This window comes from Cetorhinus maximus, chromosome 21 (assembly GCF_964194155.1).
Source record: "Cetorhinus maximus chromosome 21, sCetMax3.hap1.1, whole genome shotgun sequence".
NCBI lineage: Eukaryota > Metazoa > Chordata > Chondrichthyes > Lamniformes > Cetorhinidae > Cetorhinus > Cetorhinus maximus.
Genome location: NC_135899.1, coordinates 18,613,498 through 18,631,161, shown reverse-complemented (window position 1 = coordinate 18,631,161; position 17,664 = coordinate 18,613,498). Strand labels below are relative to the sequence as shown.

Here is a 17,664-nt window from a genome sequence, read left to right as displayed (position 1 = left end):
TTGTGTGAAGTCCGGGAAAGTGTCGCTGCCTCCCAATTCCGTGCACATCTTTCCCGCAATCGGATTTGACGCTCTCCAATCAGCTTCTCGGTGGGAAGATGAACAGCTCCTGCTGGCCTCTCCTGCAACGCTCAGGGAAACACTTGCTCAGTCTGAGGAATGGAGCTGCGGAGACAGTACATGAGTCAGGCAGCATCGCAGCTGTGGTGAGGCCATGTCAACAGTCAGCTCCGTCTGAGAGGATTGTGCGGCACAAGTTGCGGAGGAAGGGGTGACAGAGGCTCTGAGCCATCAGTCTGAAGATTTTTCAATCAGAAGAGCAGAGCTGGAAGATTGAGTGTTGCCTGGAGAAGGAAGACAACCTGGGATCCGGGATCCTGAATCAGGGACATCAGTGAAGATCAGTGAAGAAAGTTTCTGCTCCCACTACGAGGACTGATCTCCCTCTATTATCGAGGCACAAAGCCCGGTTAAAGGTTGTTTTTGTTTATGTAGTAATTATGGTTTTGTTAAATATTGCACTGTGCCTTTAAGAATAGACCGGCGATGTAAGATCACATGATCTGTGTAAACCAGTGTGTTAGCAGCGTGGGGAACCCCCACAGTCAGTGTAGAGATAGAGATGGAGCTGAAAGCACACGTGTAGTAGCTGCTGGCTGCTTTGTAAATAAACATCATGTTTCCACTTAGAAAGTTGTCTGTACATCACATCTATTACAAATAGGCGACTTGGCGACGCTACAACAGTTTATATCTGGGTCTGGCTTATAATCGACTTGAATGAAAAGGAACAATCCTGCATTAGAGATTCTTGCTTCTGTACAGGTGAATACCAATGCTGCCATCGAGTCCAACTTTAAAACAGTTTCACCTGAAACAAGGGCCTCGTACCCATCCCCAAACCAGGTCAGAGTGAGTCCGGCGCTGAACTGGTGGCAAAGACCCTCTGCCCACTCGCTGTTTTAACCCCTTCCCTCTTCCTGTTCTCATTGAATAGTAGTGAGTTCCTCATTCTAACCACTCTCGGGGTAAAGATGTTTCTCTTGAATTCCCTGTTGGATTTGTCCGTGACTCACTAAATCAGGTCCTGCAGTTTAAAGGCAGCTGACTGTGCAAGTCGTCATTCATAGCAGTGCCAGCAGGTGGCGGTGCTGCTCCATGTTAAACCGCCTTCCCACCAACATGGGGAAACTGCCCATCAGGATGAGACGGTTCAAGGGGGATTTCAGGAAGCATTTCTTCACACAAAGGGTTAAACGTTATAAAAACAAAGTGAGTAAATGTGGTTAAGATACAGATCAGCTATGATCTAACTGAATGCTGGAACAGGTTGGAGGGGCTCAATGCTCTCCACCTTTTGTAAAATTGTCCAGTTTGGAATGAGGATCGCAGGATATTTCTTAAAAGAGAGAGATTTGCAAATGTTGGGAATCAGAGGGATTTGGGTGTCCATGAAGCACAGAAAGTTAACATGCAGATAGAGTGAACAATTAGGAAGGGAAATGGTACGTTAGACTTTATTACAATGGGGTTGAAGTATAAGATTATAAGTCTTGTTGAAATTATACAGGGATTTGATGAGGCCACAGCTGGAGGACTGTGTACAGTTAGGAACATACGAAATAGGAACAGGAGTAGGGCATTTGGCCCCTCGAGCATTCTCTGCCATTTGATAAGATCATGGCTGATCTGTTGGTATTTCTGATTCCACATTCCCATCTACCCCCGATAACCTTTGACCCCTTTGCCTAACAAGAATCTATCTACCTCTGCCTTAAAAATATTCATTGACCCCAACACAACCACCTTCTGAGACAGAGAGTTCCAAGTCACACAAGCTTCAGAGAAGAACATTCTCCTCATCTCTGTCCTAAAAGGGTGACCCCTAATTTTAAAACAATGCCCCCTAGTTCTGGACTCACCCACAAGTGGAAACATCCTTTCAACGTCCACCTTGTCAAGATCATTCAGGGTCTTATATACTTCAATCAAATCACCCCTCACTCTTCTAAACTCCAGAGGAAACAAGCCCAGTCTGTCCAACCTTTCCACATAAGACAACCCACTCATTCCGGGTATCAATCTAATAAACCACCTCTGAACCCGCATCCAACGCATTTACATCCTTCCTTAAATAAGGGGACCAGAACTGTTCACAGCATTTGAGATGTGGTCTCACCAATGTCCTGTATAACTGAAGTATAACATCCTTACTTTTGTTTAATTCCTCTCACAATAAAGGAAAGCATTCCATTAGCCTTCTTAATTACTTGCTGTACCTGCACACCAACTTTTTGTGACTCATGAACTAGAACAACTAGATCCCTCTGAACCTCGGAATTCTGCCGTCGTTCTCTTTAAGTGATGCTCTGCTTTTTTTATTCTTCCGGCCAAAGTGAACAACTTCTCATTTTCCCACATTATGCTCCGTCTGCTAGATTTTTACCCCCTTACTCAACCTATCCACATCTGTCTGCAACCTCCTCATGTCCTATTAAACTCCTTACCTTAGACGTGTGCAATGAAGCTCCATTGAATTGAATTTTGGGATGAAAGGGTTGTCCTATGAGGAGAGATTGAGTACAATGGATCTACATTCTCTGATGTTTAGAAGAGTGAGAGCTGATCTTATTGAAACATAGACAATTCTTAGAGGTCCTGACAGGGCAGCTGCGGAGACGGGTCTGGAACTAGGGGACACAGAGTCTGGATAAGGTGATGAACATTTAAGATTGAGATGAGGAGAAATTTCTTCGCTCAGAGAGTTGTGAATCTTTGGAATTCTCTATCTCAGTGTTCTGTCAATGAGTAGATTCAACACCGAGATCGATATATTCTTGGTTACAAAGAGAATGAAGTGACAGGGAGATAGGGTGAGAAAGTGGATTTGATGTTGATGTTCAGCCAGGCTCTTACTGAATGGCCATGTGTCCTACTCCTGTATCTATTTCTTATATTCTCCTTCCTCATTCTTTCTACTCATTCTCTCAATCAACAATCAGCACACCCGGTGTCAGTCCAGTCTACAAATAAAACATTTATTAACTGGAGCAAATGAATTCAGATTCACAATAAGATTGATTTTATTCAATCATGGGATGTGAGGGTGACTGGTTAGGCCAGCATTTATTGCCCATCTCTAATTGCCCTTGTTTAGAGGGCACTTAAAATTCAACCACATTGCTGGTGGTCTGGAGTCACACACAGGCCAGAGCAGGTAAGGACAGCAGAATTTCCTTCACTAAAGGACATTAGTGAACTAGATGGGCTTTTATGACAATCAGCAATGGATTTATAGACATCATGAGGCTTTTAACTCCAGATTTTTATTGAATTCAAATTTCACCCTCTGCCGTAGGGGAATTTAATCCCCAGGTTCCCAGATCATTCCCCTTTGTCTCTGAAATACTAGCCCAGTGGCAACATCACTAAACCACCACCTCCCCACAGCTTGGGAGTGGGACACAGTTAGCACAATCAGGGGGTTATTTCATTTCATTTTATTTCAGTCCAACGTGATTGGGTCCCAGTCAGTTCAGAGAGGGTCAGAAAGGGATGGGTAGAGAATGTGAATTAAATTTACAGAGTAAACAACTACAACAAACACGCTCATTCCCCCACAGCACAGGGCGGAGAATCGGGGAACCGTGAGTTCCTCGGGAACGGGGGCAGGCTGCTCACCACAGCTCCGTCTTCAGAAACCGTGCCCACTGTGTGAACCCACTGTGTTAACCCCACTGTGTTAACCCCACTGTGGTAACCCTGCTGTGTTATCCCCACTGTGTTAACCCCAATGTGTTAACTCCTCTCCGTTATCCCCCACTGTGTTAACCCCACTGTGTTAACCTCACTGTGTTAACTCCGCTGTGTTAACCCACTGTGTTAATCTCACTGTGTTAACCCCACTGTGTTAACCTCACTATGTTAACCCCACTGTGTTAACCCCAATGTGTTAATCTCACTGTGTTAACCTCACTGTGTTAACCTCACTGTGTTAACCCCACTGTGTTAATCTCACTGTGTTAACCTCACTGTGTTAACCCCGCTGTGTTAACCCCACTGTGTTAACCCCGCTGTGTTAACCCCAATGTGTTAACCCCACTGTGTTAACCCCGCTGTGTTAACCCCAATGTGTTAACCCCACTGTGTTAACCCCGCTGTGTTAACCCCGCTGTGTTAACCCCGCTGTGTTAACCCCACTGTGTTAACCCCACTGTGTTAACCCCACTGTGTTAACCTCACTGTTAACCCCGCAGTGTTAAGCTCACTGTGCTAATGCCACAGTGTTAACCCCGTGTTAACCCCACTGTGTTTTCCCCCCTGTGTTAACCCCACTGTGTTAACCCCACTGTGTTATCCCTACTGTGTTAACCTCAGTGTTAACCCCACTGTGTTAACTCCGCTGTGTTAACCTCACTGTGCTAACGCCACAGTGTTAACCCCACTGTGTTAACCGCACTGTGTTATCCCCACTGTGTTAACCCCACTGCGTTTTTCCCACTGTGTTAACATCGCGGTGTAAATCTCACTGCGTTAACCTCACTGTGTTAACCTCACTGTGTTAACCCCGCTGTGTTAACCTCACTGTGTTAACCCCTGTGTTAACACCGCTGTGTTAACCCCACTGTGTTAATCTCACTGTGTTAACCTCACTGTGTTAACCCCACTGCGTTAAACCCGCTGTGTTAACCTCACTGTGTTAACCCCTGTGTTAACACCGCTGTGTTAGCCCCACTGTGTTAGCATCACTGTATTAAGCCCACTGCATTAACCCCACTGTGTTAGCCCTACTGTATTAACCCCTGTGTTAACCCCACTGTGTTAACCCCACTGTGTTAGCCTCACTGTTTTAGCCTCACTGTGTTAGCCTCACTGTATTAACCCCACTGTATTAACCCTACTGTATTAATTCCACTGTGTTAGCCCTACTGTATTAATCCCATTGTGTTATCCCCACTGCATTAACACCACTGGGTTATCTAGTGAGCAATCTGAGTGGATCAGTGTCATTAGCAGTGTTAGTCTTACAAGGATTAAAGATGGGATAGAGTTTCTCAGTGAATGTGTCAGTGAACGTGTGCAGGTGAGACATGTCCTCAGCATCGTAAAATGACACTCGTCCTCCCTCATAGTCCAGGTAAACTCCCAACTTCCGGGGTTTCACTTTCAGCTGGGAGATGACATCTGGGATTTTCAATGATTTGCATTCAGGAAGTTGGGCGATGACCCAGAATCCATTATCAGGTGAACGTGTGATATTTCTTTTCCTGTTGATAGACTCTCTGCAAACACCCACAAGCCACTCAGACTTCATTCCAAGACCCACCTCCCAGTAATGTCTCCCTGATGTGAAACTCTGTGAGCTCAAAACGCACAAGAGGCGTTCAAATCTCTGTGGCTGATCAGGAAGATTTTGCTTCTTATTTCTGAGGCTCACACTAGTCAGATCCTGGGAAATGTTGAGTAGATTGTTTGCTGTCTCTGGGTCCAGGGTGAGAGATGCTGGAACTGGAAGGGAACACGAATGGGAAGCTGTTACTATAAAAAAAAACTGGAGTGAATCACGAAACGTGTACAGACGGTGATGAGACATCACCACTTCCCTCAGCCCCAGAACTGTGGAAGCTCAGAGACAGAGAGCCTGAAGAAATGTCTCCCCATTCCCTCAGCCCTATTTACTCAGCACCGATCTGCATTAATTTATATAAAATAAAGAGCTCACTCCAGTACAACTCAGTTATGAGAAGTTATGACTGCGATCTCAGTCAGGACTTGGAAATATTGTGAACTGTGAGGAGGAGAGTGTAGAAGCTCAAAAGGACATGGACAGGCTGTTAGAATGGGTGGACAAGTGGAAGATGAAGGTGAATGCTGAGGAATGTGAAGTGATTCATTTTAGGAAGAACACGGAGAGATGAAAAACATAAAGGGAACAATTGTAAAGGGGTCCAGGAGCAGCGAGGCCTGGGGGTATATGTGCATAAATCTTTGATGGTGGAAGGGCAGGTTGAGAGAGCGGTTAATAGAGCACACAGCGTCCCAGACTTTAATAATAGGGGCATAGAATACGAGAGCAAGGATATTATGCTGTATTTGTATAAAACACTGGCTCAGTCTCAGCTGGAGGCTTGTGTCCAGTACTGAGGTCCACACTTTAGGAATATGCGAGGGCATTAGAGAGGGTGCAGAAAAGATTCACCGGGTCCCAGGGATGCAGGGCTTCAGTTGTGTAGAAGATGAGAGAAGCTGGGGCTCTTCTCCTTCGAGGAGGTTGAGAGGAGATTTGTTGGATATGCTCAAAATCATGAGGGATCTGGACAAAGTAGATAGGGAGAAACTGTTCCCATCGGTGGAAGGATTGAGGACCAGTGGGCACAAATATATTTTTATTATTCATTCATGGGATGTGGGCGTCGCTGGCTAGGCCAGCATTTATTGTCCATCCCTAACTGCACTTGTTCAGGGGGCATTTTTAAGAGTCAACCACATTGCTGTGGGTCTGGAGTCACATGTAGGCCAGACCAGATAATGACAGCAGATTTCCTTCCCTAAAGGACATTAGTGAACAAGATGGGTTTTTACAACAATCAGCAATGGTTCTGTGGTCACCCACAAAAAATTCCAGATGTTTATTGAATTCAATTTCCACCATCTGCTGTGATGGGATTTGAACCCAGGTCCCCAGAGCATTACCCTGGGTCTCTGGGTTACTAAGGTGAGGCAAACAGACAAAAGAAACAACAGCAGCAGGAATAAAACCTTTCTCACGCAGTGAGTGTTTAGGATCTGGAATGCACTGCGATGGAATCCATTTCACTCCTGGCTTTCATAGAGAATGAACATTATCTGAAGAGGAAACATTTGCAGGACTATGTAGGAAAGTGGAAGGGTGGGACTGGCTAATTGTTCTTGCAGTGAGCCAGCACAAGCACAATGGGCCGAATGATCTCCTCCTGTGTTGTAAACATTTGGTGGATCTCTGATTCACAGAAAGAGGCCATTTCAGACCAGCGTGTGAGTGCCGGTTGATAAAGAGCCATCTAGCCTAATCCTGCTTTCCAGTTCCTTGTCTGTAACCCTGTCGGTTATGGCACTGTCAGTGCATACCTGATTATTTTGTGAATAGTATAAGGGTTTTTGCAACAAGCATCCTTTCAGGCTGTGAGTTCCAGAAACAGAGCACACTCTGGGTGAAAATAATCCCCTTTAACCCTCCCATCTCTTACCCTATATCTATTCCCCCTGATTATAGACCCCTCAGACAATGGGAATAGGGGCTTCCAACCACTCTATCTAGACCCCTCATAATTTTACACACTTTAATTCGGTCTCCCCTCAGCCTCCTCTGATCCAAGAAAACAACCCCAGTCTATCCAATCTTTCCTCATAACTCAAGTTCTCTAATCCACCCATCACCCTTGTTAATCTCCTCAATAACTTCTCCATTGCATTGACCAGAACTATACAAAGTACTCTAGCTGTGGACTAACTAGTGTTTAATACAGTTCCTGCATTACCTTCCAGCTGTGATTTTCTACCCCTTAGTCAATACAGGAGAGAATCTAGTATGTTGTCTTAACCACCTTATCTACCTGTCCTGCTACCATCAGGGATCTGTGGACATAAATTCCAAGGCTCTCTGTTCCTCTTCACCCCTCAGTATGTTAGCATTTATTGTATATCCCCTTGCCATGTCTGCCCTTTACAAATACATTAACCTCACATTTCTTTGAGAATTACAAAATCTTTACAATGCAGAAGGAGGCCATTCAGCCCATCGAGTCTGCACTGGCTCACTGAAAGACCATTCTACCCATTCCCACTCCTGCCATATCCCCCTAACCTTACGCATTTTTTTCCTTTCTGGTATCAATCCAATTCGCATTTGAATACTTCGATCGAACCTGCCTCCACCACCCTCTCAGGAAGTTCGTTCCAGACTCCAACCACCCTTTGGGTGAAACAATTTTTCCTGCCATCACTTCTCCTCCCTTTGCCAATTATTTTGAATCTGTTCCCTCTAGTTCTTGATGTATTCTTGAGCGGGAACTGTTCCTCACTATTTACCCTGTCCATACCCCTCAGGACCTTGAATACCTCCATCAAGTCTCCTCTCAACCTTCTTTTCTCAAAGGAAAACAGTTCCACCCTCTCCAATCTATCCTCATAGCTACAGTTGTTTATTCATGGAATCATTCTTGTGAATATCCTCTGTACTTACTCCAATACCTTCACTTCCTTCCTCAAGTATGGTGCCCAGAACTGGACGCAGTACTCCAGATGAGGTCTAACTAGTGTCTTATACAAATACTTGCACTCCCCTATTAATAAAGCTCAATATACTGTATGCTTTAATTAACTGCTCTCTCAATGTGCCCTGCCATCTTCAATAATAATTGTCCCCATATACCAAGATCCCGCTGTTTCTGCACCTCCTTTAGAGTCTCTCCCTTTATTTTTGTACTGTCCCTCCATATTCTTCCTGAGAAAATGGACCACCTCACACTTCTCTGCATTAAACTTCATCTGCCACTTGTCTGCCCAATCCACCACAATGTTTCCAATTTTCGTATCATCTGCAAATTTTGAAATCATGCCCTGAATACCACAGTCTAGACAATTAATATATATCAGGAGGAGAAAGGGTCCCAACACTGACCCCTGGGGAAATCCACTGCAGACCTTCCTCCAATCTGAAAAACAAACATTTATCACTTCTATTTGATTTCTGTCACTCAGCCAATTCCTTATCCAAGTGCCTAGCCTGAACTGAATTCCATTTACTACAAGACAATGTCCTGAGGAAGAGATAAAAGGTGAAGTCTAACAAAGTTGGGAGTTCCTGTCCTTGGTCACAGGAGGGGTCTGGTACACAGAGTGAGGGGAAATGTATCGGCCTTGACATTGGGACACGTGGGGCCCCAATCGGTGGGTCTGTGCTGATATCTGGTGATCTCGCTTTGAAATGACTGAAGATCATTAAATACAGATCTTTTTCTTAACCTGGTGGCATGAAAATACCCAACAATGTACCAACAACAACACCTGGGGTCATCCAGTGTGGTAGAAAAGCAGGGGGCCAAAGGGAGGGAGGAACTTAAACAACCATGATCACCAGAGAACAACTATCAGGAAAACTGATGGGACTAAGGGCTGACAAGTTCCCTGGAACCAATGGCCTGCATCCTAGTGTCTGAAAGGAAGAGGCTGAAGGGACAGTGGATGTATTGGTTGTAATCTTCCGAAATTCCATAGTTTTTGGGAAGGATCCAGAAAATTGGAAAACTGCAAATGTAGCACCATTGATCAAAAAAGGTGCCAGACAGAAAGCAGGAAAACAGGAATATATAGGCCGGTTAGTCGAACATCTGTCACTTGCAAAATGCTAAAATCCATTACTGAGGAGGTAGAAGCAAGACATTATGAAAATCATAATACAATCAGCAGAGTCAATATAGGTTTCTGGAAGGAAAATTGTGATTGTCAAATTAGACTTTTTCAAGGATGTGGCCAGCAGGATGGATAAAAGGGAACCAGTAGATGTTGTGTAACAAATTTGATTGAATTTTTTGAGGAGGTGACCAGGTGTGTAGATGAGGGTAGTGTAGTTGATGTAGTTTACATAGATTTCAGCAAAGCCTTTGACAAGGACCCACATGGGAGATATATAAAGAAGGCAAATGCACATGGGATACAGGGTAATTTAATAAGGTGGATTCAAAATTGGCTTAGTTATAGGAGACAGAGGGTGATGACAGAAGGATGCTTTAGTGCCTGGAAGCCAGTGTCCAGTGGCGTACCACAAGGATCTGTGCTGGGTCCCCTCTTATTTCGTTATTTATATAAATGACATAGATGACTATGTGGGGGGAGGATTAGTAAGTTTGCGGATGAGACAAAGATTGGCCGGGTGGTTAACAGTGAGGTTGAGTGTCTTGGGCTACAGAAAGATATAGATGGAATGGTCAAATGGGCAGATAAGTGGCAGATGGAATTTAATCCTGAAAAGTGTGAGGTGGTACACTTTGGAAATGAGTAATTTGACAAAGAAGTATGCAATGAATGGCATGACACAAGGAAGTTCTGAGGAACAAAGGGACCTTGGTGTGTGTGTCCATAGATCTCTGAAGGCGGAGGGGCATGTTAGTGGGGTGGTGAAAAAGGCATATGGGACACTTGCCTTTATCAATCGAGGGATAGATTACAAAAGTATGGAGGTCATGTTGGAGTTGTATAGAACCTTGGTGAGGCCACAGCTGGATTACTGTGTACAATTCTGGTCGCCACATTATAGGAAGGATGTGATTGCACTGGTGGGTGTGCAGAGGAGATTCACCAGGATGTTGCCTGGGATGAAACATTTAAGTTATGAAGAGAGGTTGGATCGACTTGGGTTGTTTTCATTGGAGCAGAGAAGACTGAGGGGCGACCTGATCGAGGTGTACAAGATTATGAGGGGCATGGACAGGTTGGATAGGGAACAGCTGTTCCCCTTAGTTGAAGGGTCAGTCATGAGGGGACATAAGTTCAAGGTGAGGGGCAGGAGGTTTAGGGGGGATATGAAGAAAAACCATTTTACCCAGAGGGTGGTGACGGTCTGGAATGTGCTGCCTGGGAGGGTGGTGGAGGCGGGTTGCCTCACATCCTTTAAAAAGTACCTGAATGAGCACGTCATAACATTCAAGGCTATTGGTCAAGTGCTGGTAAATGGGAATAGGTAGGTAGGCCAGGTGTTTCTCACCTGTCGTTGCAGACTCAATGGGCCGAAGGGTCTCTTCTGTGCTCTGTGATTCTGTGTATTTGGATTTCCAAAAGGCATTTGATAAGTTGCCGCGAAACAAGTTACTTCCATAAGATAAGAACTCATGGTCTTGGGAGTGATAGAGGATTGGCTAACTAACTGGAAACTGAGTTGGGATAAATGGTTCATTTTCGGGAAGGCAAACTGTAACCAGTGGAGCGCCACAAGATTCAGTGCTGGGGCCTCATCTATGTACGACTTATGTTCTTGTCGTGTATGAAGGGACTGAGTGTATGGTGGCTAAATTTGCTGATGACACAAAGATAAGTAGAAAAGCAAGTCGTAAGCAGGACACAAAGGCTCAAAATTTTGCGTCCGAGTCAGGTGGGCGGAGCTGGGAAATTTCACATCTCTGACTTGGGAGAAACTGCCTTGAACTGCTGCATTTTCACTGCAGGAGGCCCGGTGCATGCTCGTGTTGGGCCGACTGACCCTGGAGACAGTGTGGAGGCAGCCACAGGGGCAGTCAGGTGCCAGGCGGGCTGTTTAAAAGGCCCACCTCGGTGCTCTGGGGCTTTGTCCCAGTTATAATAAGCACAAAAAAGCCCCTCTAGCCCTTGCTCCAGACCCTCTCACCTCGACACACTCCCCATGTCCCATCCATGTCTCCTCTTCCCAATCTTCACCCCTCTACCCAACCCAATGGTACCTCAGACCCACCATGCCAACCTGGGGCCCTCTACTAACTCTCCATGCTAACTCACTCATTATCTCCCTTGGGAGGACCTCAGGAGCTATGCTGAGATGGGAAAAAATAAAGTTCTAAATATCTATTCCAGACTTCACGCCATACAAAAAAAACATTCTCATTGATAAAATCCTATTTAATACACTTAAAAACCTTCAAATACTTAATTCGTTATGAAAATAAACATTTGTGATCATAGCCTCACATCAAAGACAGCTAACGGTTTATAACCTCTTGAGGCTGTCAACCAAATTATGAACTTACAGGCCCTCGACTATGATAATGATACTTGTGCAAGCAGTTATCAAATGGGCCACTGCCTCCATGAATCGCATGTGTGCAAAATATTTCCCACAACGCTCCAGAAAAAATGGTGGGTGCCGGATACATGGTCGTGATTTCTAGATTCGAGGCTCCAGCAACATTTTGGCAAAGACACATGGCCCTTCCGTCTCCACGAAAATTAGAGACAAAGAGTCTGCAAACCAATATAGGTAGGTGATGTGAGTAGGCGAAAATTTGGCAGATGGAGTATATTGTGGGAAAATTTTCAGTTGTCCATATTAGCAGAAAGAATAGAAACTCAAAATATTCTTTAAGTATTGCAGGAAGAAGAGACATTGTGGAAGCTTTATGACTTGCACTCCTCAGGATAATTCGCAAGAATAACAATGTAAGGAAAAATAACAGATTTATACTCTATGAGTGTGCTGATTGGTTGGCAAGTGGACTCTGATTGGCAGAGGCAGTGCCATGGAGAATGCACCAGTCAAGGATGACTGATAGATAACTGACAAGCATTGTTTGAAATTTAAACCAGGCAACTTGACTTTGATTGGTCAAGACATTGCCCTGAAGAATGAACTAGCGAATGGCTGTCACTTTTTTTGTTTAGCTGAAACAGGCACAATATGTGTACATGTTCATTCTGTCTGTAAAGAACAGGGCCCTGTGTATTAATATGTGTAGCTTCCAGGACATGCAAATGTTCCAGACTGTGAGCCCAACTGACAATCTTAAATTGTTTGTCAACGTAATTCTTAGCACAAAAAGGATTATTTAACAGATGTTGTCCAATCACGGAATCACACCTAATGTTGGACGCTGTGTTTTGAGTTTTACAAGCACGGGCTGGTTGTGTAGGTTTGAGGAGGTTTGGCAGGGTAGCTGCTGGGAGGATGTTTCTTCCCTTGGGGGAATCTAAAGATGGGGGATATAGGTTTAAAATAAGGGGTTTCGTATTTAAGACGGAGATGAAGAGAAATTTCTTCTCTCAGAGGGTCATTAGTATTTGGAATTCTCTTCCACAGAGAGCAGTGGAGGCTGGGTCATTGAATATATTAAAGGCTGAGTTAGACAGATTTTTTTGATTGACAAGGGACTTAAGGGTTATGAGGTGGACAGGCCGGAAAGGGCCGTGTAGCCCACAATCAGATCAGCCATGATCTTATCGGATGGTGGAGTAGGATCAATGGGCCGAATGGCCTACTCCTGCTCTTATGTCTTATCATCCTATGGTCAGTGTATCAAACCTCATTAGTCATGTGGATAACAGTAGGGAGAAGGTGATATACAGAGAATGATACCTGGGGAAATCACTGCTCTCATTTCCCTCCACACATTGATGTATTTGAATGGTTCATCAACGATATCCACTGCTAACTGAGGGGAGGCAGCTCCAGGATTGTGAAACTCCATCTCACTCCTGTAAAAATAGGCCTGGAAATCAGTCCATCTTATAGAGAGAACAGTGAACAAATCACAACAGTTTCTTTAAATCTGCTTACCTCTTCAAAAGAACTTGAATGTCCTGAGGGGAAAGAAACAGGATAGATATTACCGAGGCAGTTTAAAGAGCTGTTGATGTAAATCTCTTGGAAAAGTTATGAAGAGGGACAGAATCAAGAATTTTACTTTTTCACTTCATTCCCATTTGACCTCAGCTTGTCCATGAGACCCACCTCCTGTTCCCTCCATCCTATTCCAACTAAATTACTGATCCCCCAACTTCCTCTCCTGATCCCCATGTTAGCCGATATTGTAAACCGTTCTCACTCATGGAGTGTTGTGTGTCTCTCCTTTAAATTTGTGTCAGCACCCCCCTCCCCAAAAACAACTCTTGACCCCACCATCCTTGCAATCGTCCATCCCATCGCCAATGTCGCTTTCCTCTCCAAAGTCCTTGATCTCCTCCCAAATCCATGCCCATCTTTTCCAAAGTCCATGTTTGAATTCTGTTTGAATCCCTCCAATCGGGTCTTAACTCTGCCTCAATACTGAAACAGCTCTTATGAAAATCGGAAATGAATGTGTCTGAATAGCTGTATGTGACGTAGGTAAACTTTCCCTCCTCATCTTTCTCCACCTGTCTGCAGTCTTTCACACGGTTGATCACAACATCTCCCTCCAACTCCTCTCCACTGTCGTCCAGCTGGATGGAAATTCTCTCATCTGGATCCATCCTTATCTATTTAATCTTATCCAGAAAATCACCTGGATTCACTTCTCTTCTCACTCCAGCACCCTTACCTCTGATGTCCCCCAATGAACTTTTCTTGACCCCCTCCTATATCTCATTTACATGCTGCCCCTTGGCACCATCTTCTGAAGGCACAGTGTTAGTTTTCACATGTATGCTGATGACACCCAGTTCTACCTCTCCACCACCTCTCCTAACTCTCCCACTGTTGCTAACTTGTCAAACTGCTTATCCGATATCCAGTTCTGGATGAACAGAAATTTCCTTCAGTTAAATACTGGGAAGAGTGAAGTCATTGGTTTTGGTCCTCGCTCAAAACTCCATTCCCTAGTCTCTGATTCCATGCTTCTGACTGGCAATAGTCTGAGATTAAGTCAGTCTGTTCACAATCTTAGAGTCACATTCGAAAGTGCGATGAGCTTCCAACCTCAAATTCCTGAAATATCACTAACATCACCTGTTTATCTCTGTAATAATACCTAACTTTGCCCCTGTCTCTGCTCATTAAACCCTCATCTACACCTCTAGACTGGACTATTCCAATGCACGCTTGGCTTGTCTCTCACATTCTAACCAACTTAAACTCAACCTACTCTGCTTCACCAGTGCACCCTAACCCCATCTTCAGAAGAGCCCCATCTGCACCAGTGTAAACTTCTCCAGTTCCCAGCCCTGCCCTCTCTGAGTCCAATCATCAATCAGTACCGTGGTTACACGAATTGCACTGAGGTTGCCTCACCTCATTTCCATTGGACCCTGACTGTTTGCAGAAAGAGAAAAGCATCCTAGCAATCAGATTGGGGCCTATCCCATGCCCCAGAGGTTGAAAGTCAGTGTGTCAGCCCTCAGTCCCCCTGAATGTTTCAGGTTCCTACTTTCCTGGTCTCAGGGAGGGAGCTTGTTATTTTCATTCATTCGTCAGGCTTGGGCATCACTGGCTTGGCCAGCATTTATTGCCCAAGTTCAGAGAGCATGTAAGAGTCAACCACATTGCTGTGATCCTGGAGTAACATGTAGGGTAGATTAGTTCAGGACAGCAGATTTCCTTCCCCTAAAGTGCATTACTGAACCAGATGGGTTTTCACAACAATCAGTAATGGTTTCTTGATAATCAGCAGACTTTTAATTCCACATGTTTATGGAATCAGATTTCACCATCTGCCTGTGGTGGGATTTAAACCCAGGTCACCAGAACATTACCCTGGGAACACTAGTCTAGTGACAATACCACTACTCCATTTACCTTCCTGCACTCCCACTGACAGATATTTAATTGTTGGTTCAGATTCCCTGTACAAGGGGAGAGACACTTTGTACCTTCAGGAGCTCTGGGGCCGCTTGTATCTCCAGCCTCGATTTAAGATCTGTTATTGTTCCTTCAAGAGCAGACATTTGTTCCAAGGTTCTCTTTAAATTGTTCTCCATTTCCTCCAATATTTTATTGCTTTTTCGCTCCAACTCTGCTTTCATCAGCTCTTCCTTCTCAAACAGGAACTTGTGCATCTTTTCAAATTCACTGTTGATTTCATTTCTCAGACTATCAGCTTGAGCCTGGAACACATTGAATACAGGATGGAATAAACAACCTCTATAATCCCAGTGTCTCTGGACTCTGTGCGCTCTCTACAGGATAACATCTTGTATCCAAAATGGATTTGTCATCGGTTTAAATTGAGAGTCACATTGTGTATTACAATGTATGTTACACCGGATTTGTCACTGACTGACACACAAACTGGGCTGGACAAAGAGGTTGATAAAAAAGATGACAAACAATAATCACACTGCGGGCTGACCGACGTGATGGAATATCAGCGACGTGGGAGTGTGTTACAACCAAACATAATGAAATGATTCAAATGGTTTATTATGAAATAATAGATTATAAGGAGTGAGTTGAAGACTGGAATTTGATCGAAGGATTCAGGTGGTTTATGTACAGAATAATGGATACCAGTGAATGAGTTATAGACTGGAATTTAATCGAAGGCTTCAGGTTATTTACAAAAAGATTAATGGATGTCTGGGAGAGAATTACAGACTGGAGTGTAATGGAGGGATTCAGATGGTTTATATATAGAATAATGGATGCCTGGGAGCGAGTTAGAGACTGGAATCTAATTGACGGGGACTCCGATTGTTTATGTATAGGATAATGGATATCTGTGAGTTGTGTGATCTGTAAGGGAAACCTGGCAGGAGAGAGGGGATCAGTGATACACGGACACTCTGCAATGTGGAAAAGTATGTCTTCAAATAATTGATTGTAATCAAACTTCCAGATTAGATGAAGAAAGGAAATTTGTCCTTTATTCGTTATTATAATGATTATCAATTTGTGGACGGTCCCTAATATTGCAGTTCAGGGAGCAGCCTGCAGTGTGCTTTCGACAAACTGCATTTCATTCAGTAAAACTCTCTCACCCTGTGAGAAGCTCATTCACTCTCAATCACAAACACAGGGAACCTTACACAAAGCCTAAAGGAACAATCCTACCTTCATCTGTAAAATCCCATCCTCTCCTTCTCTTTTACTTTGAAGACTGAGGTCCATTTGCTTCTGCAGAAACTCCAGTGATTTTTCTAACTTGTTCTGAAAGACAGAAAGGACACAAAGGGGTTTGTGAAGGGGAACACTCAGTGTGACTTTCTGGAGGTGTTTGCTGTTTTTAAATACACCGGCACTTGTGAAGTAGGGAAGGAGAAATTCTCAGGACTGATTACAGTCAACGTCTGGGATAAATTGATAAATAGAAACTGTCTTTTAATTTAAACTGTTGCAATTATCCTCCTCCACCTCCTTCTCCATCAGCCCTCTCCTCCCCCAAACCCTCCCCACCTCCCTCTCCTCACCCCTACCCACTCTCTCCCGCCCTCTCCTCCCCGCATTCCCTCATTCTAAACTCCACATTTCCCCACCCCCTCTCCCTTTATACTCCCCCTCCCCCATTCCCTATCTACCTGTGCCAGCAGCAGTAGTACAATACCTTGAATATCTGGGCTGCCTCCTTTATTGGGATCACACTGTGCGACTTATGAGCACGAGACATTCCACACACCACACAGATCGCTTTCTGCTCCTCTTCACAGAACAGTTTCAGCTTCTCCTCGTGTTCCTGACAGTAAAACTCCTCCTCTGGCTGTGTCACCTTCACCTTGAGCAGCCTGAGTTTCTCGATGACGTTGCCCAGGGTCCGAGCGGTCCTGATGTTCCTCTGGGTGAAGACCTGCCGACACTGGGGGCAGGAAACATCTCCCGGGACCTTGTCCCAACTCTGAGAGATGCAGGACCTGCAGAAGTGATGCTCACATTCTAGAAACACCGGGTCGGTGAACGTCTCCAGGCAGATGGGGCAGGTCAGCTCATGGGTGAGATCTGCAGACGCCATCTCAGTGCTCAGAGTCTCTCTCCTTCCCTGTTCCAGCACTTTCACTTTCAATTCTTGTTCAGGGCTGCACTTCCTGGATTTGACTTCACGTGATCAGAGACCAACCCAGTGTCAGGCATTTTGTCCCTGAATCAAACTGACCCCCTTTATTGTGTCCGGAGTCTTTTCACTGTTATGAAGCCAGGTTGATAACAGTCTTTCCTTTTCTCTCTCTGCCAACCCACTCCTCCCCCTCCCCGCTCCCCACCCACCCCCCTTAACCTGAACAAGTGTGAGGAGCTCACAAATTTATTTTTCAGTAATATTG

General features: G+C 44.6%; 1 protein-coding gene across 1 annotated transcript; it reads right to left on the bottom strand.

The window, feature by feature from the left end:
* Positions 1 to 3,312: 3,312 nt before the first annotated feature.
* LOC144695722 (nuclear factor 7, brain-like) lies at positions 3,313 to 17,406 on the bottom strand. The gene is made up of 6 exons (XM_078566680.1): positions 16,956 to 17,406; positions 16,466 to 16,561; positions 15,286 to 15,519; positions 13,277 to 13,299; positions 13,076 to 13,194; positions 3,313 to 5,508 (listed from the first exon to the last, which is right to left on the bottom strand). Exons 1-6 carry the CDS (start codon positions 17,355 to 17,357, stop codon positions 4,976 to 4,978), a joined length of 1,407 nt encoding a protein of 468 aa, XP_078422806.1. The 5' UTR covers positions 17,358 to 17,406; the 3' UTR covers positions 3,313 to 4,975.
* Between the last annotated feature and the right edge of the window lie 258 nt (positions 17,407 to 17,664).

Bases quoted from the DNA above. Each gene is read 5' to 3' on its own strand.
- LOC144695722 (XM_078566680.1), bottom strand. From the start codon at position 17,357: ATGGCGTCTGCAGATCTCACCCATGAGCTGACCTGCCCCATCTGCCTG. The intron at 16,562-16,955 runs GTATTGTACTAC...TCTGTCTTTCAG, and splicing joins AGGCAGCCCAGATATTCAAG to AACAAGTTAGAAAAATCACT. The intron at 13,195-13,276 runs GTAAGCAGATTT...CTATTTTTACAG, and splicing joins ATTCAAGTTCTTTTGAAGAG to GAGTGAGATGGAGTTTCACA.